We start from the raw sequence: 25,191 nt of genomic DNA, 5'->3' as shown, positions 1-25,191 counted from the left end.
ACTCGTGTCTGAATAATGGAGGAGGGTCAAGATAGAAGTAATTGATTTCATTTGAGAATAGAAGAGGGAATTGATCTGTGAATAATGTGCTCTGGTTATGGTTGTGAAATCGGTGCTGCTCTAACTTGGATTTATTTGCTTCACAGGGCAAATTAAAGGTGCGTTTCTTTTTTCACGCCGTCTCACCATAATGATTTAATTCTGTGCTTGGTCAGTAAAATAAATGTGTACAAGGTTACACATGAACTTATTAACTAGGATGAATTATCACACTCTGTCACCCACATTTTCTTTAATTACAAACATGTTACAGTACAATATGTACATCTCTTGAGTCATATGAATAGATAGAATAATTCAGTACATTACAACATATATACACACCATGGAGTACAAGACAAACCATCATCTGCCAGAGGCTTGATTAGGTTTTCTGGTCGATTTCAAGTCTTTAACCTCAGGCTGAGGGACCTGAGTGCTGAAGTCTTCATACAAATTGGTTGATGCTGGCACATCTAATGTGCTAGCACCCCTTCAGTTAGAGCACTGTTGTTGTCCAGTGTTGCTTCTGCATGTAGAAATGTAGAAAATGCCCTTGTGCATGACAAGAAAAAGTGAGAGGTGGAGCAAATATAAAGGAGAGGACAGTAAGTTATGACATTTAAATATCTTTGAAGCATAGGGGGACAACATGAGTCACACAGTAGGATTTTTATTTCATGTTGCTCTCTATCCAGTCTTTGAAGTTGGCTACACGTGTATACACTGTGTAGAGGTCAGGATCACACTCCCCTTGGTCATATCCGAAGCTCACCAGTCCCATGAGTGTCCACAGCTCTTTGCTGTTCCCTTGTACCTGCGTGTAGCTAAGGAAAGGATTGTGGTTGTTGCTGGCTTGGTTCTCAGAGAAAGCAACAAGGATCCCCCCTGTGTCAGAGGGACATATGTTAGATGGTTTATAGTCAGGCTTCTGGCTGGCGCAGAGCATATTGTCTGTGACACTGACTGGAACACCATTACGAGCATACTGCTGCTCACAGGGGACTACATCAGCAAGATGAACAAGCCCAACCCTCGCCTTCTCATCAGGGCCTAAACTTGAATCAGGCAGTGGCGACCAGCCTGTCACAAGCCCATGTCCAGAGGTCTCCTCTTCTCCCTGACTTTCTGAGAGGCAGAGGGGCAGGACCTTCTCCCCAATCCTTGCTTTGTCCAGTAACTTGATAACAGCCATGTCTGAGTCGAGAATATTGGGGTCATAGTTGGGATGAATTACAATGGAGGCCACCTAAAGGAGAAACACAAACTTACTCACCTTAAATGTCATACAAAAAGGTGTTATAGATACGTAAAATGACAAGAAGCAGCTACAATCATCATGCGTTTATCATAAAAGTGAGCGAGATCTCCAGTTGCTCACCCTCAAATGTTGGAGACTTTTAGTTTCCCTGTGGTCATCACGATAGTGCTTCCCCACCACCACTTTGACCTTGGCTGCATCTAGAGGATAGACTTTGCCCAGCTCTGTCACACAGTGAGCTGCAACCACCACACTCCTTTGGTTCACCAGAGCCCCGCTGCATACCAGCTGCCAGTCAGAGGCCGGATGGTGGTTTTCAGTTCCTCCTTCGCCATCCTTCTTCAGAAACCCTGCCTGGCTGTCTGCCTTGGTCACCTTGGTCCCTACGCCATTGGTAGACTGGCGATAGATGGCTGCCAGCCAAGGCCAGTGAGCCTCTGCTGGCATCCCTGGGTCAAAGGTTGGATGCTTCCCACACACTGCCAAAGAGGAGGTGACAGGATGAGAGAGAGAGACCGTGATCAAGGGGAGGGCAGGAAGAATTGGACTTATACAGAGACAGTGTCAACATGTAGTGCTGTGGGACTGTCCCCTCTAGGAGCCTTTAAACATGAGCTTGTTTGCTGAAATGCAAAGTGGCAGCATAGATGGAGCAACACAAAAAACTCCTGATTAATATGATATATATAGTCCTTAGACAGATGAATTCCTGTTTTACCTAACCTCTATAAAATGTCCATCCTTAACTGAGTGGTAAATAAACACGTCTTGGGCTTGATTAGCTAGAATCAGTCGGTGTTTGTAGATATTGTTATAGACAGTATGTGTGCACGGCCCCAGTTTCCCACGGATTCAACGACTTTCCAGGTTGGTATTGAAGCATGCCGTCCAGAAGAAAAGTGATTCAAGTGGCTGGTTCAGTGTGCTTTCATTCCACTCTGAACAGACAAGGAACCCAATTATATAAAGGGTGTAATAAAAATGTGAAAAGTCCCCTGCTTCAGTGGTTAGTCCTGACTTAGAGTGCAACTTTCTTAGAGAAAGAAGGGGAAGCCATTGATTTTATGGCATCAGGCCTGCCCTTATCAAGTCGTGTGGCGTAGAAATATTCAGTAATTCTGACTCAACAAATAGGGAGGATTTATGTGAATGGATCTACACTGCAACACATCTGTTCCATCTTTTGCATTAAATCAACATTTTAATGTTGATCCAGGTCTTCAGTTGTTCAAAGTGGATACACTCGCACTACAGTTTAGTGTTAGCCTGACATCCTGCCTATCTGGTTGATCTGGATGTCCCGCATTGTCAAGTTACTGAAATATTGCCATGCACGAATGGCTGTTGGGCAAACAATAGTCACTCAGCACTGGTAGGGCATGGATACATATCAATTTTATATTTGTCTATGGGAAATGTGCAAACATGTGTGACACAGCACCTGTTAAAACTCGACTTCTCCAAACTTGGACAGGAGATGCAGTTGCTCTTGATAAAGTTGGCCGTTGTAAGTTGTGCATTTGACTATAGACAAATCAAATAATAATCAAATATGTTTTGTTTTAAACCATGAATTGCAAGTAGCAATGCCAATAGCTGAATTTCAGGTATTGGCATTGCTACTGAGTAGCTCAGGGAGCTTTCACTGAGCAGTGATGAGGGGACTACAGCTAGAAGGAGGGGAGAGAGCTGACAGGGTATTGCTCTGTGTTAGCAATTATAGGCAGTGGCTATATTTTTAGAAAGCGATGCTGCTACAATGTGCCCAGAATAGACTTGAAGATTTATTTCCACGTGTGTGTGTAAATCACATTATTAAAATGTGTGTCACGGTGCTTGTTCTGTGTGGGTTTTTCCCGGTGGTCCATCAACTGAAGGTCCTCTGCTGCCCTCACCTGGTGAACAGGACACATGACGCCCACTCCATTTGCCAGTCTTCAGGCAAGTGCGGCGAGGACTGCCGGAGTGGTGATAGAATTGAGAAGCACACTCATACTCTATATGCGAGTAAAGGTGGTGGAAGCCTTGGGGCAGCTGGGGAAGCACTGGGGGTCTTTTAGTGGGGCCTTCAGATTGCAGCTGGCGACCCAGCACAGAGGAGTACAGCTTGTGCACAGGTGTCTTCCTGAGAAGAAAAGAAAAAAGCGTGTACCTCTTAGACTGAGTCCGGCTTTCAAATGTGAGTGCAGAAAAAGTCTTTTAACAGACAGCTAACAGCATAATTATATACCGTAGACTAGAAATACTGTACTTGAAGCATAGCTTTATGACATAATACATCGTAAACATACCTGGATGGTGTCTGAGGCGGCAGAACCCTCTGTTTAACCAGCTCTGACACTTTGGGCTCCCGACACGCTGCAAATCGAGCACACACACACACACACACGCACGCACGCAAATAACTCATAAAATGCATATAAAATCTGATTGTTCTTTGATTTGAATGGAGCTATTACAACTGTGAAAAGCTCTGTCTTGATTTATAGTCCTGTCTCATGTGATAAGCTTTGTCAGGCGTCAGAAGTTTAAAGTAAATCGCTTAAAAAGCTTAAAGAGAGTTCGACACTGTAGGAAATACATAGCACTTCTTTAGCAAGGTGAAGTGTGTAGCTCCTTGTAACATCAAATATACTTCTCATTCTGCTCACTTACAGTTTCATTGTCTATTTAAAAGTCTGATTTCATAATAAAGACTTCAACTATCAAACAAAACGATAATAGCATCTGTACTTTTATTCTGAATAACTGCTTCATTAGGAACTACCAGATTCAAATGTACAGTAATGTCACGGGTTTGGCCAGCAGATGACGCCATTTGTGACCGTGTCAAATGCTTTAGAACGATGAACCAGTTTTAACACAATTAATTCAAGTTGGTTCAAAAAATCAATTTCCTTCACTGCTAATAAAAACCAAAGAGTTTATATAATCTATAATCTAACTACTGAAAATATTAACATAGTTTAACTAAAATAACCTCAACTCATAATAACTAATCAACAGCATGTGCACACGGCTCCACTCCAACATCCTCCTCTGACCAGAAGCCACTGCTTCAACACCCTCTTCAATCTGGAGCAGCCTCACTCTAGGCAGAACAAATCAACATTTATACTCAACTTAATTCACCCTTCATGCAACTGATGATGCCATAGCTATCTGATACCTAAAGAGGAAGCATTTGGGTGCATCTTCCTTTTGTCTCCTGAATGGATTGTGGGTATAACTGAGGCTCTGAGGATTAACTCAGATTGAATTGAAACAATATGTCTGTGTCTTACTTTAACCGGTAAATATTGATAGAAGGCAACACACAAAACTGGGATAAGGTCCAAAATACAGCTGGAATTTTGGCTGAGCAAACGTTTAACAATTCTCACCCACTTTGTCACAGTCAGGTATAAACAAAGCCATTTGGCAGCAGGACAGCACAACTTGTTTTAGACTAACTCCTTCATTCATCAGGACAGTCAATCTCTCAGTTTAACCACTTTCCTTTTGGCAAAAAGCTGCAGAGCATAAGGACTAAATGAGAACTAATTAACAATTAGAGCTCCAGTCTTGATGGATTACTGTACTGCAGGAATCTTTAACTCACAGGCATCTAAAGCCTTTTCTAGACATTTTGTCTCAAAGTTCAATGTCCTGATATAAAGTGGAAAACCATAATCAACCATTCCAGCCTGTAGTTACGTTCTGTTTTGCTCCTAAACCTTTTATATGCTATAACTTATTAGAGTGTGGTACCTTTTTATCACTGCAGCAGCGCTTAGATACAAAAGGCTCTCTGTATGTGTTCCACACATGCACAAACTCGCACTGATACATTATCGGTAATTACGGAGTTAAAATATAAACAGATGGCGGTACCTCTGACACAGAGGGGTTGTTTGCCACTCCAGGTACCATCTGGCTGGCAGATACGCCGGGCATCACCGCTGAGAGCATAAGAGTGGTTACAGAAGAACTCCACCGTCTCAGGTTCTGAGCCTTGCACCACCTGGTGGTAGCCATGGTAGATGCGAGGGAGATGAGGGCAGCTTTTCTCTGCAAGCGACACAAACAGAAAGTGAGGGCGAACGCCAAAGGAGAAGAGGGGATACTATGCATTTCAATTAGTTTTTCTTATTGAATCTCTTACCCGGGATGCTTTGGTTGACTTCTTTCTCCTTTTCCTTTTCTTCGTCCTCTCTCTCTGGTTTTTCCGGCTTCACACTTTTCTCTTCTCCTGCTCTATAAAAGGTGCTCTGTGTTATGTTAACTCTAATGATTTTCCTCCCAGGCTCCAGGGAACCGATGGTATTATTTTCTTTCCTTTTGTCCGTTGTGTCGAACGTAAGCGTGTTGTTCTTTGTCATTTCCGGTTCAACTGTGTTTTCACCCTCAGATATGATTGTTCTCAGCTTGGTATCATTAGGGCCCACTTTGTCCGGCTCTCTTTTTCCATTCACCTGCTTGTCTTTTCTTACACTCTCTTCTTGTCCTTTGTCTTTGTTCGAAGGTATTTTCACGATATGTGTCTGTTCTATGTCCAAGTTTGTGTCTGGGATGCCTTTTTTTTCAGGAGGAAGTGTGTTCACACTGTTATCTGGGTCTTTACTATCCACTTTATATTTACTGCCACCAGTGGTTTTCTCTGGTCCAGGCCCCTCAGTCACAGTTTTCTGGGGAATGGTAGTAGTATATTGATCTTCTGTGTCGACGGGTGTTGTATTCTCATGCCCAGCGTTTATATCTTTCCCTCCAACACTTTCTTTCACACCAGTTATGTTCTTTTGACCTATCTCCTCTTTACCCTTCTCTGTCTTATTTGCCTTGTAATTACAAGTTTCTACTTCAGTGAGAGTGTTATTCACTGTGGATAAAGACAACAAGAAAAAGCATTACTGAATTGCCAGTTGCAAATCTTTTTTGTTCAAAGTAAGTTTGTCACGCTGAAGGATTTTGGCACTAACTAATTTTTTCTAATCCACTAAAGATTGATTCATCCAATTTTTGCTCTGAAGCCCATTATTTCAGACACCTTGACTGACCTTTGATACAAACAGGAGCAGTGCCACTCCAAGTGTTGTTAGGCAGACATGTTCTCTGTGAGTTCCCACAGAGTTCATAGGGCTGGTGGCACAGGTACTGTAACGCAATTAGGACGTCATTGGGTCCATAAACCAGGAAGTGATCCCCATGTGCAGGCTTGGGTGGTAGAGCACAGACTTTTTCCACTGGCACTAGAGAGAGAAAAGGAGAGAAAATCAGGCTTTTTCCACAATCCACACTGCACATGGTCATCCAAGCAAACGTAAGAAATGACTTTACCACATGTACATCATTGACTTACCGCATTCTGGGGCAGGCGCACTCCAGGTGCCATCACTCAGGCAGATGGCAGTGCGAAATCCCCGCAGCTCAAACCCAACCTCACAATGGAAAGTGATGCGTGCACCCGAGTGGTGAAACAGACCCTCGGTAGAGCCGTGAACAGGCACCGGAGGCCTGTGGCATCCCACCACTGAGTGGAATTAGACAGGCACAGTTTACGTAGGAACACATGTTGTCTGAATTTCCTTTTACTTTAAATTGAACACCAAATCATCAACAACAGGATGCACAGAGGATTGACGAGGCATCTTAGACAACAGTTTATTGTACCTCCCTCCTGAAAAAGACCACACAAATAGCCTATTGAATGCCTCTGGAGACTGAATTAGCTTCTTGTGTTTGCAGCTTCATGAACAAAACTGTCAGCTCTCAGACTCGTTACTGTTCATTTAAAAATGTCCAGTTTTAAAATAATAGCTTATTACCGTGGAGGCCCAGTGATGAATCACTTCACTCATGTTAGTGTGAACAGTTCACAGCAACACTTTGACACGTGGCTTGTAATGAGGAAGAAATAGATGCAATAAAAGAGCTTCAGTTTAACTGTTTCCAGGGCTGTAAAAGTGAATTTCACAAAATGGACTAAGGTTATGGAGCGTTGTGTGTGTTATATAACAACCTGCTCCGCTTCGTTATACGGTGTTCCTGTGTGATTGGACTACACTTCTACGAAGGTAGACAGCAAACATATGCACAATTACAGTTTCAGGAGAGCCCTGCTCCACCCACAGCTCAGTTCACAAAAACTCAAAACTCCAGTTATCATACTGTTCATACATCCCTCATGAGACTTTCTGTGTTACTGACTTAAACTGGGTCAAATCAATGAAATGCACTGAGGTTTTATAGCTCCAAACTAAGGAATCCTCCCTATAATCTGAGTGTTTTTGGCTTAAGGCATTTCCATCCTTCTGTCCCTTAGGGGTTGAAGAATGCTGTTCACCAACCAAAAGACGAAGAGTCAACTGTAGCTGACCTCTTTGGAATATGTCAAAAATAAATTACGCACCCCGAGGTGTTGGTTTCATTGTTGTGTCTTGCCAAATGACCCATCTTCCATGTCAGATTGTGTGCGGAGATACTGAGATGTGTCTGGAGGTATTAGGGTGGAATGCTGACATATTATGCACAACAACACCTGAGAAAATCCTCATTCCTTTCTCAAATGCCCTAGAAACTATGACCAGAGTTGCTCTGGAAAATATGCAATAATAACTTAAAAAGTGTCAGAGAGGGGAAAAAAAAGGAAGGGAATTAATTTTGGGTGTGATTCTCTTATACGGAATGAGTTCTAGCTGAGAATTACAAAATACGACAGGCTGACATAAAATACAGCTGATATCAGGTTCATACTTAAAATTCTCCATTTTACTCCAAGGCAGAAATTTTTTCCTGTACAAAATGTGAGACACAAGCGTTATTCCAGCTCCCTTCCATTAAAATTAACAGCCGACGAGTCCTCATGGGAATACAGATGAATGCTCACTGTGTGGAACTGCTGCCTTTTTACGAGTGTTTCCTACAATGGAAAAGCTGGCTGGTGTTGCAGAAGTTGGTTTTAAAGACTCAAATTTTAACTCTGAAAATGACACTACAAGAAAAAGAAAGTGAATGGAACTCAGAAAATGTGTTTTGTTGCTTGAGGGGTTAAAAGGTGCCTAATTTCAAGCATTCGATAGGGGGTCTGTCAGCTTTGTGGTCCATCTCTTGAATTTTACTTTATATTTCTTGAAAACCTGCAGACTGTCCATGGACAGGGAAGCTTGCTGGCCTAAACCCAGTCCAAACCACAGACTTCTCCCTTGTGATAGTGAATCACTACCTGCCCTGAGGCAGCAAAAACAGAGAGAAACTCTCAGGAAGGATGGGTTTGCTGTAACTAGGTGTGTCTGATTTCAGACAAAAGTGACTTAAATAATTATGGGATTTATTTTGGTCAATAGGCCTTTGACGTGCAAGCTATGGAAATTTTAATTCATGTCATTTCTCCCAGTGATTACATCTTATTTATTTATTTATTTATTTTTAAATTTTGATAATTACATCCTTCAGGTCCAAAACTTAATAATCCAGCTTTTAAAAAAAAATAATCTTACTGTAGAGACTTCAGTTACATGAGAGACTCACCATTTTCACACCTCTTGCCAGTGTAGCCTGCCAGACAGGCGCAGTGATAAGTGTAAGAGCTGTCCAGAATACAAGTCCCATCATGCAGGCAAGGAGAGGAGCTGCAAGCTGCAAACATACAGATGTATGATCTCAGAGCACAAAATGAAATAAATATCACATTTATTAGCACTGGAATGGATTCATGAGCAAAACCAACGCCACTCAAGTCATTTTCACTTTCCAATTCTAAATGTGTGCAGGCACTTCTACACAAATAGCCTCTGTTTACTTTTATTAGCACTGGCAGTACAACTTGTAAATTACATATATGTGTGTATGCTTTTGAGTTTTTGCCCTTGAGAATGAGGGCATTTCTGGAAAGTGAGGAGATTTCAGCAAGTCCTCATTTTCTTAGTAGTCTGTTAACAGGCTTTTCATGAACCTGAACCAACTGCTGTGGAAACGTCCTATTTGTTGTGACTTGTGATCCCAAAGTTCCCCTTTGTTCATTCAGTATTAGATATAATTTCTATTCTTCACTCAAATAAAGCTATTGACCTTTGACCTACCTGAGTTCTCCTGGAAAGTTGCAAAGAAACCATCAAAATTCTTGTAACCATCAGACACAAAGAGTATGTGCAAACTGTTGCCAGAGCTCTGAATCGGGGCAGGCCTGCTGTTCCCACAGAATCGCCCAATGACACCTGAGTTGATGCTGTCGCCGTCTCGGACCTCCACGTAGTCATAACGACAGGAATGGTGAAATTCCAGACTTAGCATCATGAACCTGTTAGTATGAAAGCTGAATATTAAAACGCGAGGAAAAATACCACAAAACAAAACGCTCCAACACTGGAACATATTTCTGCTTTTGATTGTTTTCACCTGTGCCTACTTTTTAGATGTAAAAGTGATGTGAGACTAAATTATTGTAGGTTTTTGGTTTGGTTGTGTTTTTCCAGGATTATGGGAACACCTGTGTTCCTTGGCATTTTCACACCGGCTGGCATCGTGGTGCTGACACTTTAAAATACTGAGCCAGCAAACAACTAATGAACAATAATGAAAACCACCACTATTCGCCCACTATTTCATGACATGTGACACTTTACCGGGCACCACAGCAGTTAAAGCTTTGTTGTTTCATTTTTGTTTTGTTTTTTTCCCATGCAACAAGTATTAGTAAGAACTAACCTATTTGGAGCAGAACGATTTCAGGAGAAGTGTAACCTGAGGTTATGACTAAGACATGTATAGGCAGGTAAACACATCATTCTATTTGAAATAAAGCACAATCATTACTGACACTGGGCCCCAACATTCAAACAGCACAGTTTATACAGAGAGTATAGTTAACTCTCATTATGTGCCCATTAAATGTCTCAAATCTAAATATGAATGCTATTACTTTTATGTAAATGGTAGCGAGTGCTAATAAACAGCATGAGTCTCATCTGAATAGGCATGTTTTTATTTTAAATCTGCAGCTGTTAAAAGTCTGTAAAATATATCCATAAATCCTGAATAATGTCGATTGCACAATACTACTTGAAAACAAGTAGCACAGCTGGTAATTACTGGTATGGAATTTCAAGGTAATGGGTTACCATCCCCAAAACATCATTAGTGTGTTTTAATATCGTCAGCACATCCAGAGGGAGTAGCTTTAGGTTTTTTTTTAAGTAATTTTAAGTGACAAATAACTGCATACTCTTTTAATCCGCACGTTGTTTGGTTTAGATGCACTGAGAATGTGACAGAGAGAGGAGTGCCAGCTGGATTAGGAAAAATGCACTGAAAAAAAAAGCTCCTCTCCCTTTTCTTCTGATTTCATCTCCTTGACCTAACATTGGAACAGACATGAAGGAGCTGATGAACTTTAGACACGACACTGGTATTCACCCAAATCTTCAGGGTTTATCTTTCATCACAGAGGCTTACTTAGGCTAATGAGATATACGGTAAAGCTTAATGTTAGCCTTCAGCAGCAATTATTGCTAATTGTGATGAATATGTTGCCTGTGATGTCACTGTATTGCCGCCATAGTTTAAGCCAGAGAAATACAGGAACACACTGCCAGTAATTCCCCAGTGACTCAGGCACAAATGTACAGTATAACTTTCCATTCTTCTTTTTATCTGAACACAGCGGTATTATTTTATTTAGGGGCTTTGTTGGATTCATGTCACAGGTTAAGGATATAAAATAGGACATTTAAATATCAGTCAAGCCTGTACTCTTGTGTTCTCATAGAATGGATTTGGCACCTGCAGTCTATTTACAGTATGTCACAGTTCATGGTTGGTAAATTTAATGTGCAGCTTTTTATATAGTATTCAAAAAAATGCCTTGACCCGTTATATTGTTATTGCTTTTGTTTTTTCCACACATCAAACCATTGCAGCATGCACTTCATGCTCAATCCTAATCTAAGTATATGGAGCCTTTCTTTCTTAAACCCTGCAAAAATGCAGCGCCAGTAAAATGCTGTATGTGTAATGGAGGAAACGACAGAAATAGAAAGCTATCGCCGGACTGAAAAGTAATAACTTTCCTGAAAAAAGGGGTTGTTGTGGTTTCCAAACTCTACAGGAGACACATAGATCTTGCAGAAATATCTGAACTGAGTGGAAATTTGACTTTAGCGGGTCTGCCATTAATAACATTTACACATGGACAATGGAGATCCCAGAAAGTCAGATGAGCCTGTGGCAGCCTGGTGGTTAGTCCACTGCTTCGGTTAGGCCTAGCACAGCAGCTCCTCAGTGGACTTTCAAGAAATACCTGAATGATATTACCTGCAATGTTTGGACACGTTCTTGGAAATCAGAGTAATTAAAGAACCATAAAAGCAGAATATTGCACGAGTTTACCTGAGTTCCACGGTAAAGGGATGTTCCACCTCTATGGTCCACTCGCAGCGAGCATTGTTGGGGTAACTTTCGAGCACCAAGTGGCCCTGTTGTTTTCGGATCACACCCCCACACTCTGAAACACACAAGAATTCCAGTGTGGAAAGTTATGTTTTAAATGTCAGACATAGTTAATTACAGCTTGATTATTATTTTGAGAGTGCTTTGGTTACCATTCAAGCCAAAAGTAATTACATTTCAGTTTCCAGTGTCACTGCAGACGTCCTATGTTGTGCTCATAAACAAAAAGTATAAACACAATATGCACTGGGCAAAACAGCCAATGAGCGGTCTCTCCAAGTTTATGTTTTTAATTAAATGTACGCTCGTTGTGCCCCTTGGCAAAATGTTTGCGTATTGAGAAAGCTATAGTCGGCGTCCAAATGTTACATATTAAATTGTTTTATGTGATTTCTGAATGCGGACTCCTCCTTGTCATTCAGCTCCTAAAGGAAAACCTCCTGTGCTTATGGCAAAATTCCAACTTGGCACAGAAGATAAATCAGCAGGGAAGGAAAGTATATGTGGGGTGCAGTATTCATTTTACATACAGAAAAAAAATACAGTAAAGCCTGTAGAATACGCCAATTAGGAGAATGAAAAGACTTACTCATGCAGTCTCCACCAGACCAACCAGGTCGACACTCAGCGCAGTACTTGCCACTAGTGAAGAAGTCATCCCTGGGGCCCCATGTGCCATTGTTACAACGCTTACAGTTCTCAAAGATACTGCAACCTGAAAGCCAGAAACCAAAGAGTCAGACTTACACACTGAGAATACAAAAGCATACAAACCCCAGCGACGTTTCCTTTGGATCAACTCTGCTAAATTCATTATGCTCATCTTTCACTAAAATAAAGTGCACAAACATACTGCTGCTTCCTCAAATAGAAATGTGAATGAAATGGTTTCCTGGTAGGATGGATTTTTACTTAACGCTGCTCTGTCCACGGGGAGGTGACCTGAGTACAGTATGAGTTTTAACGGCAGTGGGCTGCAGATGTACACATATGGATTTATGATCATTTGCAGAGGTTGTACAGACATGAACATGGGTGAAATAAAGATGTGCAGAAAACATGACATCACTCATTCACTTTCTGCTTGAGCACTGTATACGTTGTGCTTACATTGTGCATCTCTGAATGCAGACACGCTGACTTACAACCATTTAATTCACAAATCAAATGCTCCAATGCTGCCAATTCATGACGCTTCCCCCAGTAAGTCAAGTGAGGGAGTCAATGTGAAGTTAGATTGGACACAAATGAGATCAGACGCAAATACAGCAGTTATTTTAAGTGCTGCTGAAGCGCTGTTTGTCATGCTTCAATGCAAACAGCTGGTCTTTGGTCTTGCACAAACTATATGGCAGGTGTTCAAGATGGACCCAATTCTCGACTAGCTGAGTGAGCAACTTCTCATTTTGTCAACACAAGTGTAATTTTGCAAGTGAAGTTATTAGGTAGGAGTACTTTGATGCATGGCGAAATGTTCTACCTGGATGGATGATGCAGGGGTCACACTCATTGATGGCGTTGCGACAGCAGGGCACGGCGTAGCCCACTGGAGTCCCCTGGAGTGGGCATTTACAGCGGATGACGTCATACTCACAGCAGCCTCTACACATAACGTTCCACTCGGGGCCCGGGCAGTTATTGTACAAATACCTGTAATCTAAGATGATATGAAAGAGTCAGCAAGCAGTTTGTCCAGCCATCTTGTGCACACGTGAGAAGAAAAAGATACAGGGAGGAAGATGAGTCAAACCTGGACAAAATACGTCAGATGTTATATCTGGCCTGATGGGAAAATGTGAGCTGACATGGGTAATGGTCAGCAGAAGCATGAGCAGCTGTGGAAGGATTCTGGTGAGTTCAGTGTTTATCCAAGTCGCTGCTCTTCTGGTTATTTCCACTTGCCATATGGTTACATGCTCCTTTTTAGAAGTTTACCTCCTCTGTGTTTTCTCATTCTAGATTACATCACTCAACATGCCACAGTGGTAAAATCACTGTCAAGAAAAACAGAATCAACCCATTAATCAGAAAGCTCTTTATGAACCCAAGTGTAAACACTGACTTGCTTTTGTTTTTGTCATGTTCTTACCCAATAAATGTAAAGTTTAATTGTATTGGAAACCAGTGATTCATGGAGGTTTATGTCTGAATGGTTATGATTATGTAACGCTGAATTTAAAAGCTCCAACAGACAAGTGGAAATTCTCTTGTGGCAGATATGGACAGAGAACTAACAGAAGCTGCACTTTAATCTTGGCAGCATCTCGGCCCAGCAGTTTGCATGTACCCTCCTTCCAGCCCTGCAAGCACAATAACATCTCCGCCCTCAACCCCGGACTCACAATATTTATTCCTTAAACCACTTGAAACACACTCATCCATGTTGCTTTTGTATGTAAAGCCACAGATGAACACTATAGTTATTAGTTCTACACGTTTTGTGAAATCAGGAATCTAAGACACAGACACACATAAATGCAACAAGCACCGGCAATTAATCTCGCCGTGGTTGTTCGCAGACAGCCGGGTAAAGAGGAGAAGCGCAGATGTCTTGGAATGCCGTGACTCCACATTAATGATATCATAAATTGTTTCTCAGTCCAGCCACGACCTGGCCTTCCCCTCAGCAATTTCTCCTAGAAACACATTGCTGGAAGACACACGCAGTGACATTAATCAGAGAGCGGACTGCGCAATGACAGTGGGTCAACTTTTATGCCGGTTTCTTGAGGACGGTTTGTGGTTCATGAAGCTGTTGCAATCATTTGGCTGTTGGTCGTTTATTGTTATGATAACACAGACTTTGCTGGATTTGTGTGTGAACTTGAGCTATGTTTAACAGGCTCATGACAACAGAGGCTCAGTCTGCTCTCTGATAGCAGATTTAATGTCACTCACATATACTTCCTTTACACAGTGCTCAGAAAAAACTCAACTTACACCCTCTCAGTTTTGTTTTTCAATCAAAACTGATGTTCTGCATTGTCTCGGTTTATTTAGCTCAGTCTGCCGGTCCGAGAGAAAAAAAAAAAAGGGGAAGCTCACAGTTTCTGTTGAGATTGTTTTGTGGATTTATTCTGACCATGTGTGAGAACCACAAAAATCCATGGCATGAGCACGCCCTGCTTGTTTAGAGAGATGTCCGTTGAGACAGTGCAAAAGAATGGGATTGTCCACCGTACTTTTAAGTATTATGACAACGGCAATTTATTCACGGCAAGTAATAACCAATGTCCAACTATGTGTTTACTTACAGCTGTTAATCGCCTCAATATGTTTTTGTAAAGTCAATTTAAAAGCTATAAGAACACGTCTGGTCCATGTTTTTTAAGAGCGCGCTCCACTGATTTCCCACTGGACGCCTTGTAACACTGTCCGACTCGGAATAGGCAGTAAAAAGAGGCGGAGCACACCCAGATGTTTTATGAGTCCTTTTTATGCCATGCAGTTCTCTTCATTGGCAAAATAAGATCCAGCAACCTGTCAACTGACATCGGCCCAAAATTCAGCTGTGTTGTGCTAATATTGGCTAAAGTAAGCTGTAAGCAGAGATGAGGAAAAACAAAAAACCTAATACATAAATAAAGATGAAAATAAAAACAAAGGAGAAACTGCTAAGTGTTTGATTACAGTAGCCAGATTTCGTTCTGCATACCAGCACTGAAACCAAACTCTGTTTTCACTCATGTATTTAAATGAAGTTAAAAACAACTCAAGCTCAAAACAACTATGACTTTTGATACGTCTGCAATATGACCCATATTACATAAGTTGGAGGCTGGGGATTGTCAAACAGCTTCAGGATGGACCAGTGCCATTGTCAACAGTGTTACTAGCCAGGATTATTTTTTATAGTATTAGGTGTTTAGATAGTGTTTAGATAGATAGTGTGATGCTTAGATACTGAGGAGTCCATATTGGACAGCTTTTCCACTTCCATAAAGGACATTGGCCAGAGAGACAGTGAAGCTGGATTTATTGGACATGAGCATGAAAGGACCAGACGACTCCATGAGCCGGCCTGGTAATGCCATTACATGCATCGCTGCTATGTGTCTCTTTCTTAAAGCTGAGAAATGACATCCTGTGTTTCTAACTGCCCTTCAGTGCACTCCCTACGAGAAGGCCCTCAGCTTAGGTCTGACCTCACACGGCCTGTGACATTACATACACACGTTTATGATGGTGATATGTTTCCAGATTTCCGCAAGCTGTTTTCTCAGTGCGACTGCTTGAGGCAAATAAACAGAGGCAGCGGTGTTTTTCAGTGTTTACAAACTGTGAACAGATTCAGTTTGCTGACCTCCAGCTCTCTCGATAAGGCTGTTATGTTTCTCTCTGGAGCGTGACTCAGAGGTTTTCTCCTCCACTTCAGCGATTTACACTGAAGATGACTTCAGCTACTAACTAAACCCTACCGATTTTAATGTAATCATTTGAGCAATAAGTTTTCTTCCTTGGAAAAACATGCAAGCGCAGGTACTGTGGAATCTTATTTGACTGTTAAAGACATTAAACAACATTATGATTATGTTCTGTTCACCAGACCTGTAATTTGAATGAGGACTGTGCTATGTGCCCCCGGCTAATGGGTCCTTGATCACAAACTGGAAGTGTTGACAACCGTCAGAGAGGTACAGTACTATGAGATCATGTGATACAGTTTGCTTCTCTTCCACTCAACCAATCTGATATTTGTGTTTTGGTATGTGTCTACATATTTCCCCACTGCAACATAACTCTCTGTGTGTGGGTGTGCGCACACAGCTTTTGTTATGTAAATGGAAGCTGCCTTTTCCATTCCAGATGTTAACATTCACGTCAAGAAGCCATAGAAATGAAAAAACAAAACAGCAATCATAACAGAAACACCATCACGTGCTGGATGTCTACATCTCTTTCTGTCAGAAGCTTTAGAGGGACTTGTTGTTCTCCAGCATGTCTCAGATGGACGCTTTGCTTGTGGCTCCAGAGACTGAAATCAATTTTACAGGGCACAAGAAAGTGGTGACAGAACTTTCTCTGGCCTTACTGCCCTGATAAACAATCAAATATAAGATGTCCACATTTTAGTTTTGCATCATTTTTCACACTGCACAACTCTCACAACTCTCCCCCCCAAAAAAACCAGGACTGTTAATAAACATAACATTGCAACTTTGCTGCAGCAGCAGAATTTGACCTTGAAGGTGACTCATAAACCACAAAACTCTAGCATCATTTTCTGGAAGCAACTTCCTCTGAACTCAGCTGAAAATAAACCCTGGGTTCAGGATCTGCTTTTTTTTTTTTCACAAATTTTGTATCAAGTTCTCATTTAAAACCAAGAGCTGCTTCTGCAGTCTCAGATAACGTGTCTAATTAAACTCTAATCTGATATCAAAATGCTATCAGACATGCATCTGGGCACACTGCTACACGAGATGTGACACGTAAACATTATTGTCTAGTTTTCATGCTCACTTCCCAGAAACTGTGTCATTATCAGCGTGAATACTGTCCTGTCTCGCACCCGACCACTATTGTAGTTAAGATATTTTTAACTCCAAACAAAGCAAAGCAAAAAACTAGTCATTACCAATATACACTATATATATACTGTATATATTTTGAAGCCTGTTCATTTTTATTTTACAGTGCAGCTTTGCACAATCTTTGCCAAAACGTCATTAGGTCATGCTCGCTCCCTTCCACAATTATGTGAGATCTCATGTCAGAAAAACTTCCCTGTGAAAAAAATGACAAATTACAGAATAACCAATCCTGAATAAATAGTTTCCTTCTGACACAATGCTTTTTTTTTCCACACTAATCTATTATGGAAAATAAGTTTTACAGCAGCTGTCAGTGCACACATACGTATGTGTGAGTGTTTGATTCCTTTTGCCTACTGGCCACAGCAGCTGTCTGGTATTTTGAGGTTGGAGTCATTTAGCCATCAAGAAACTGGGAAATTCCCACAAGAGCTATGTGAATGTAGTCCAGTGCCATGCGCTCATCACAGTGGTCATCCTATCTAAATGTGTAAATAAATCTCCCTCCACTAGGAAACCACAAACCCAATAAAATATCCTATAACTCTATTATCCACTTTGGTAAAATGGCACGTATGCACTTCAATATGTAGGTCAAACAGGAGTTTGAGATGGTTTTAAGCATTTAGCCTTTAAACTCGAAATGAACTCTGGAAACTGATGTGATATGCAGTTTTTCCAAATGCTCTACCGGGAGCCATGGTTTTCTTCTTCTAAATATGTTCTGTGCCAAAACCTTTACTTTCTAAAAACACATCAGCGAGTTCTTCAGACTTTGTTTCCCACTGGTCACTACCCTGATGTCTTCCCTGTGGACTTTTATCAAACACACTGTGAAAAGATGAGGTGTCATCCAGGTGGGGGGTCCTGCACAGTCTTAGTGGGGACACTACATTATGCATAATGGACAAAAAAGGACACACACACACACACACACACACACACAAACAGACGATTCCTGGGAATTCAGTATTAGCATGTAAACATCTCCGCTCAGCTTTTTTTTAACAAAAAGGAAAGTATGCTGGGTTGCTCAATAGAAAACATCTATCATCAGCTGATTAAACATTATTACGAAACAAGCCATGCTGAGAGTGACTCAGCTGACAACAAATCTTCCAGAGGTAACTCTCGTAACCGGAGCTAAACACAGCTGTTGTGTGCCCAACCCTCTGCCACATTCACCAACATGACAAATTGAAGGCATTATTTTACTCTGTGGTAGCCGTGCGAAGAGGAATCAAACAGAGGGCAGAGGTTTGGCCAGGAGTCTTGGAGACGGTTTATGGTATACAAGTAACCACAGTCAGCGTGATTGACTCAAACATGACTCACGTCTACAGTTTAAGTAGTCACCCAGAGTAAACAGGCAGAGTAGATCTGGATCTCTAAGAGAACTCACCCACAACGCTCTTGCACAAAAAAAAAGGGAATCGGCGCCAAGATTCAACAGCTCTATTAGCACACGAAGTGCCTCTCTTTACCTCAAGGAATGTGTGGCAACAACCAGCTATAGCTGTTATATCCAAGAGCAGAAAAACATCACTTTTATTTCACACAAAGAACAAGAAAGGAGCGTGAAGATCACACAGCCACTCTTTAATGGGACAGCAAACAAACCCCACACAGAACAATCCCTCGCTCTGTTTAAGACTTGTAAAGACAAAGATTTCACAGACTTGTCAGTGTTGTTTTCCTTTGCTGCCTCTGTTTCCTTACATCACTGCCTCACGCACAGTACCGCTGTGCTTTTAAAGGGTATGAGAGAAGGGGGCGATGGAGAAAGTGCTGATGCCGGGTTTTTTTGAGAACAAAGAACACAGCTGCCAAACGCAGACATAGGATGAGGAGGACAAAGGAGAGCAGTAAAGGTATAGTCATTGCCAGTCTCTTACCGTAGGGCCAGGCTGTCCCTTGGGGTAAGGAGATGAACATGAAGAGGGATGTGAAGAGGAACAAGGCCCCCTTCCCGGAGGTAAACATGCCGGTGTGGGGGATTGTGTGGATGCCCCCGTGCCCCAGTTGTAGTCCACGTCCCGCAGACAGCATGCTGCAGTCTGGAACTCTGTTTACTTTCTGAACTCAGCTGACATCACCTTCTCTCTGCCCTTCAGTCCTTCCCTCCCCCTTCCTCCATTTCTCCTTTTCTGTCTCTCTCTCTCTCCCTCTCTCTCTCTCTCGCTCACTTTCTTCTCCTCTCAGATTCTCCCTCTCTCACTTCTCTTTGGCTTCAGGTTACAGCCCATCCTCGCAAGGAGTTCCACTCGCAGTGGTCTCCCGAAAAACTCCCCTTGTGCCGCTCAGAGGGCGACGTCACTGGTCCTGAATGAATGCAGGCTGAAGTGTTTTGGGCTTACCTCACACACACACACACACACACACACACACACACACACACACACACACACACACACACACACGCCAGATAGCAACCAAAAGGCTACATCCCAGCACCTCAAAAGCTTACTAATCAAAACATTGTAACTCATTTAATAAATGATATAACTCTTTCTGGCCATGTGGGAGGTGTATTTGACAGTGAGTGTAATAGTTATACTGTACGTTTCCCACTGTGCACAAGCAACAGTATTAAATGTTACAGTACAGTTTCTTATAACTCGTAATATGTACCAAATAATATTCTGTTACTCTAATGTTGTGGAAAAGCATTATATTCCATTTCTGGCCTGACTGTTTTCAAACTTGAAAACTTTACAGCATCAACAGTGAAGCAGCCAGTGAAAACACAGTTGCTCGAGGTGCTTTTTTTTTTCTTTTCTTAACAATGGTTGTTATTTTGTATGATCTCCTGGGTGTGTTTTATTTCAGCTGGATTCAGTACTGGAATTAATTCATTTGTTGTTCTTCAAAGCTGCATGCGAGAGCTAACAGGGACCACGGATCAAACGAGTCAAAGAATGTGATTCAAATATTCCTGGTAGTTTCCTAAAACAGCAGGATTTACACCATGGAAGGCGCACATGACCGTTGGTCCACTCTGAAAAACAGGCTGAAACCAAAAAGGTTCAGGAGGAAAAAAAAAGATGAACAAAGTCAGCGGGATGCCGAGGGAAGAGTAGGAGAAAAAAGGCAGAGGGGAAAAAGGAAATATTGTCTGCCCTCTATACACTGTTTTTCCAGATGCCTATAAGTTTATTTTGTGAACCCAAAGCTTTCAAGTTCTTGTGGACACATGTTTAGTATTTTTACATAGACTAGTCTGGTTGTAGTCCACTCTCTGTGAAGAGCTGTAAATGCTCTTCAGTGCTGCTCAAGTGGGGTTGTCAGGTTTTTATATTTAATTCTGTATACAGTTATATTCTGTAAGGTCTTAAACTGTAAAGTTCTTTGAGAGGACTTCTGTTGTGATTTGCCGCTATACAAATTAAATTAAATAAATAGAAAAAACTCACAGAGGACAATGACACCAGGTTTATCATGTTAACTTTGTTTATGTTAACTTTGTTTAACACATTAAACAAAAATGAAACACATTGTGTAATGCCCCTCAGATCATGCTTTCCTTGTGCTGCTTTCTAGGAACAACTCAGTTGACACCACAGCAACTGGGGGCTGTCATAGAAAATGCGCCCACTCCCCTCAGTGCACAGCAAAATCTCATTAAAAAACCTAAAGCATGTGAAGGACATGGTACAGCAGGGGCAAAACAAAATACCTTCACTTAACGACAGGAAGAACTCCACTACACGTTTGTTGCAAATGTTTTTTCAGAGGCTACTTGTAAAAGAAAGTACAGTTCAAAGATGTCTGATCATTATTTAAAAACTTGTTTGATTGTGGTGAGGTACCAAGGATTTCACCGGGTCGACAAAATAAAGGCATCAGGTGTCAGTAACCATGTTGTTTAAACATGAAGGAATCTAATCATGGCATCACATTTATCCAATTTCTACAGTTACACTGTGGACACAGAGTAAACAAACACCTATTTTCCTAGCACTTATTGATTTGGCCTACTAGGTGGGTGGAAACTGGGTCATTTGTATTGCAGGTAAGATAGAGATATGTGGCAGGTTTTACGTAAAGCCCGGTGACAACTGTTGCCAGGAGCAAAGTGCCATGACGAGGTTTAGTAACTTAATAGTGCAGGACGGTGTCAAACTGGACACCAGCCACACTCTATTTTATATGAGCTGCGCTCTGAAGAGGATGACTCACTTCTAAAAACTGCTTGTTTTTATGAACTCTTTGAGGATTAACTTCTCTCTGCAGTCACTGTTCAACACACAAATGCTGCTGTCTCTACAGCGAAGCAGAGCCATGGCTGTCCCTTTACCTCACCATTCATTTTCCATTATTACACACGTAGTTAAAGAGGAGGAGCAGAGAATATAGAGGTAGAATAGACAATTTGACAGTGACGTTATATCAATTGCCAGAACATGAAAGAGAAGCTGAGGGCAAATCACTCTGACAGAAGAGTGTAGTTAATATTCATGTCTTTTAGGATATGCCCCTGAACTTACAGTCTGTTTACACATGAAGCTCATACTTGCGTATAATCATCACTTTGACATTTCACATATGCCTGCAGGTATGTCATGCTAGATTAGGTGGGATACAGTGCCTCAAGAATTACATTTCACATTATTCCAGATTCCTCAAAGTTATCTAGTCCAAGACTTCTAACGTAATGTTGCTCTTCTTGCTTTTAAGTCACACTCCAAATTAGTCTTGCCTGGCATTGATTTACCTCAATTTAGAACTCAGGTCAGATGCATTTACGAGTAACTTTGTAGAGGCTTTAAATCTTCAAGCTACGCAGTTAAGGCTGTCCTGCCTGGAAAGGACAAAGGCTTGAATTCCACATCTTATCATACCCTGTTATTCCCACAGCAAATGGTCCATGCAAGAGAGACTGCAACAGTAGTTAACCACATTAAAGTAAAGATTACTAAAGTACCTCTCGTCTACACCTCGTCTATAGATAGGATAGTAGGAATGCAGTGAACATATCTGAGCATATGCACACCCATATGTCCATCACGTAGCATGAAATCTCCCATATATCTATCTATCTATATCTATATATGTATACATCTATATTAAATATATATATACCTCTAGGAATATCCTGGACAACCCTGTCAGTCTAACACAAACCTTCAGTAAGCCTGTAATTGGGAGCTTTTCCTCTAACTGAAAACACAGCTGATCCTCAGTAAAACCTTTAATAGGAAACAACTTACAGTATTTTAATGGCAAACAACTTCATTCAAATTACAGCATTTGCAAAACGATCCTCGGGCCTCTGCTTTCCATGCAAATGCATGAAGTGCCAAATAGACAATCAGCCAGTTTCTGAAAACTTTAAACAACATTATTACACATATTCCTCATTTTAATGATTTCATCGAGATTTGAACACCAAAGCGACGTTGCTCGTTATTTTGACAATTAAAACTAATGCTCTACCCTTAAATTAACTGGTGACTCACTGTGCTTTAGCAATACTGTCAGTACTGTGAATGGGATTTGTCTCAGAATAGTCTCACGCCATCATCCAAACAGCTGTCAGCCCATCCAAGTACAAAAGAAAACTGTAGACTCCAGCTGAGCGGTCTAAAACAAGGCGTTATGAGAATCACTGCACAACTCTGAATATCAAGCAGTTGATCATAGTTCCTTGAGTAATTGCTGACAAAGTTCACTGTTTGCTTGCGAGCTTGAACAGAGCCTTGCTGCAAGAGAACAAATGTCAAAAAAGGACATGGACGGAGACAGAGAGGCGGAAGAGGTCTCTGACATGACATTGTGTTCTACAGATCTGCCTTTTTTTTAGACCGTTGCATCTCTTCTCTCCATCTGTAATTACTATAAAGTGACCTGAGTCACTGCTTCTAAAGAACAGCCGTGAATTATCTGCAATGGAGCGTCCCACACAGTGAATTTGTTATGTTGTGCCATGGAAACTAGCTTCTGTTTTTTGTGTGTTTATCCCCTTCCTGTCACAGCATTTTGTGGAGCAACAAGGCAGTGCCATTGTGGTGGGAATAATTTGGTCAGAGAGATATAGAGGAGACGGGATGAAGAAAAAAAAAGAGAGAGTGAAAAAGTTGGGTCGAGTGAAGTCAGCGGGACAGACCCAAATTGGAACCACTAAGCTACTTTAAAGAGGAAAAGTACCACCCAAAGCCCATTAACAAAAAACCCCACATTTTACAGCACATCACCTCCGTGCTCCACTTCTCCTGCCCAACTTCTTTGATCTTTGTGTGTTTTGTTATTCGTTTCTAAGGTTATAGCGTTTGAGGAGTCTCCAGACAGCAGCCAGTGATCTCAATGTGTTCTCAGTGACATAAGTGGCGTTTTGAATGAGGAACACTTGACTAGAGGAATTCACAGTTTTATAGAACAGTGCCCCCGTAATGAGAGTTGATGTGAAATACAAACAGAGAGAGAGGTCATGCTCATTGTACTGAATGTCAGAATGTAGGGTGTGGGTGTGGAGCTCCACCCTTTTCGATACTTGATCTGTTGTGTATATTTATAGTGACATTAATTTTTGGACTTAGTTTTCTGGGTGGGTTTGTTGCTCCGTAGCCATCATAATAACGCTGGGTGCATGTTGATATCCTTAACTATCGTGCCAAATATTTTACCTGACCTTGCAGCATGTCTCAGCAGAATTGAACGGGGCACAGGAAAAAAATACGTCAGCATTAAGAACAAAATAATACAGCATGTCTAGCGGCTTTTAAAATCTCACACGATCTCAGTGTGAGTCATTAGAACTCAAACTAACTTCACGGTTTTGGAAAACTCACGTAGCCATTTGATTTTGCAAAGTGCAGCTCAATGTGAAGTCCAACTGATATGACCAGCACATTACTTCACAAAGTTTTAAAAGATGATGAGTTAAATGTTAAAGCCACATGAGTGACTTTCTCAGCTGCTTCAATAATGAAGATTTTAGACTAATTGGACCTATTGAGTTCATCACTAAGTCAAAATAATAACTAAGTACTCACTATATACTATTTTCACTGTGTTAATCATACAGATTATTTTTGTAGTGTTATGTAAAGTACTTCACAAAGTAAAGTATTACCTTTAAGGGGCTAATCAATAAAGTTGGCTACTTCTACCATTGTACTGTAACAACGATCATGTTAGCAGACAATAGTGCTAGAGCTGATCTCAAATACAGCCTGCAGAGGCCAAGTAGACAAAAGGGGCAGTGAGGTGGTTACAAATAAGAGCAAAGAAGTCGTAATTGATTTCAGGTTACACCGTGACGACCTTTCTCATCTGAAAGGGTTCCAGCTTCAAGTTTCTGCAAATCCACATCACAGAGGGCCTCACATGGACAGCCAACAACCAACCTGTCCAAGCAGCTGCTCGTGCCTTTCTACCGCTGCTCCATAGAAAGCGTGTTGCATCACAGTGTGGTACGCTAACTGTTCAGCAGCTGACAGGACAGCTCTCCAGAGAGTCATAAACACTATGAGGACATAACCCCTGCCCTCAATGGAGGACATCTTCAGATAACACTGCCTCCACAGAGCCAGCAGCATTCTGAAAGACACAACCACCCCTGACCCCCATCTCTTAACCTTGTTGCCTTCGGGAAGATGGTACAGGGCCATAAGCAATAAGTATGGATAATTACTTATTTATTCATACATATTCTTCAAGCCAGTTTTTAAACTGCTTTTATCTGGCTCCATGCAAACCTTTTTACTGCTTATCTCTGACCTATTTATAGTATTTTCCAACCTACAGTACATGTGGTTAATTTTAGTTATTATGCACTGCTGTAAACGGGGTGGAGTTGCAATGGATTCCAAGTTTACCTAATGAAACAGTTGCTGAATAGTTTAGAAAGTATAAGAAGTCTGATCATAGAGATCATAAACAGCCGCCTCTATAAAACAGCTCAAATGCTGTGTGCTCTAGGCCAAAGTTCTACAA

The 25,191-nt window shown here is 41.4% G+C and overlaps 1 protein-coding gene across 2 annotated transcripts; it reads right to left on the bottom strand.

Annotated features, from left to right (window-relative positions):
- Positions 1 to 277: 277 nt before the first annotated feature.
- Positions 278 to 19,601, bottom strand: pamr1 (peptidase domain containing associated with muscle regeneration 1). 2 transcript variants are annotated; one of them, XM_026365765.1, is made up of 14 exons: positions 19,152 to 19,601; positions 13,203 to 13,379; positions 12,312 to 12,437; positions 11,663 to 11,777; positions 9,358 to 9,575; positions 8,807 to 8,914; positions 6,639 to 6,809; positions 6,337 to 6,528; positions 5,445 to 6,158; positions 5,174 to 5,350; positions 3,592 to 3,658; positions 3,196 to 3,425; positions 1,421 to 1,779; positions 278 to 1,288 (listed from the first exon to the last, which is right to left on the bottom strand). In XM_026365765.1, the coding sequence occupies exons 1-14, from the start codon at positions 19,303 to 19,305 to the stop codon at positions 713 to 715; spliced, it is 3,384 nt and encodes a 1,127-aa protein (XP_026221550.1). In that variant the 5' UTR covers positions 19,306 to 19,601; the 3' UTR covers positions 278 to 712. The 2 variants fall into 2 exon arrangements, with proteins under 2 accessions (XP_026221550.1, XP_026221551.1); XM_026365766.1 differs by lacking the exon at positions 19,152 to 19,601 and adding an exon at positions 13,473 to 13,772.
- Positions 19,602 to 25,191: the final 5,590 nt, after the last annotated feature.

The sequence above is a fragment of the Anabas testudineus genome, chromosome 6 (genome assembly GCF_900324465.2).
Source record: "Anabas testudineus chromosome 6, fAnaTes1.2, whole genome shotgun sequence".
Taxonomy (NCBI): Eukaryota; Metazoa; Chordata; class Actinopteri; order Anabantiformes; family Anabantidae; genus Anabas; species Anabas testudineus.
Note: the sequence above shows the minus strand (reverse complement) of the source record. Positions and strands in the feature narration are given on the sequence as shown.

Coding starts and splice junctions, on each gene's coding strand:
- pamr1 (XM_026365765.1), bottom strand. CDS start 19,305: ATGCTGTCTGCGGGACGTGGACTACAACTGGGGCACGGGGGCATCCAC. Junction 6,529..6,638: donor TGCGCCTGCCCCAGAATGCG/GTAAGTCAATGA, acceptor TTCTCTCTCTAG/TGCCAGTGGAAAAAGTCTGT. Junction 1,289..1,420: donor AAAGTCTCCAACATTTGAGG/GTGAGCAACTGG, acceptor TTTCTCCTTTAG/GTGGCCTCCATTGTAATTCA.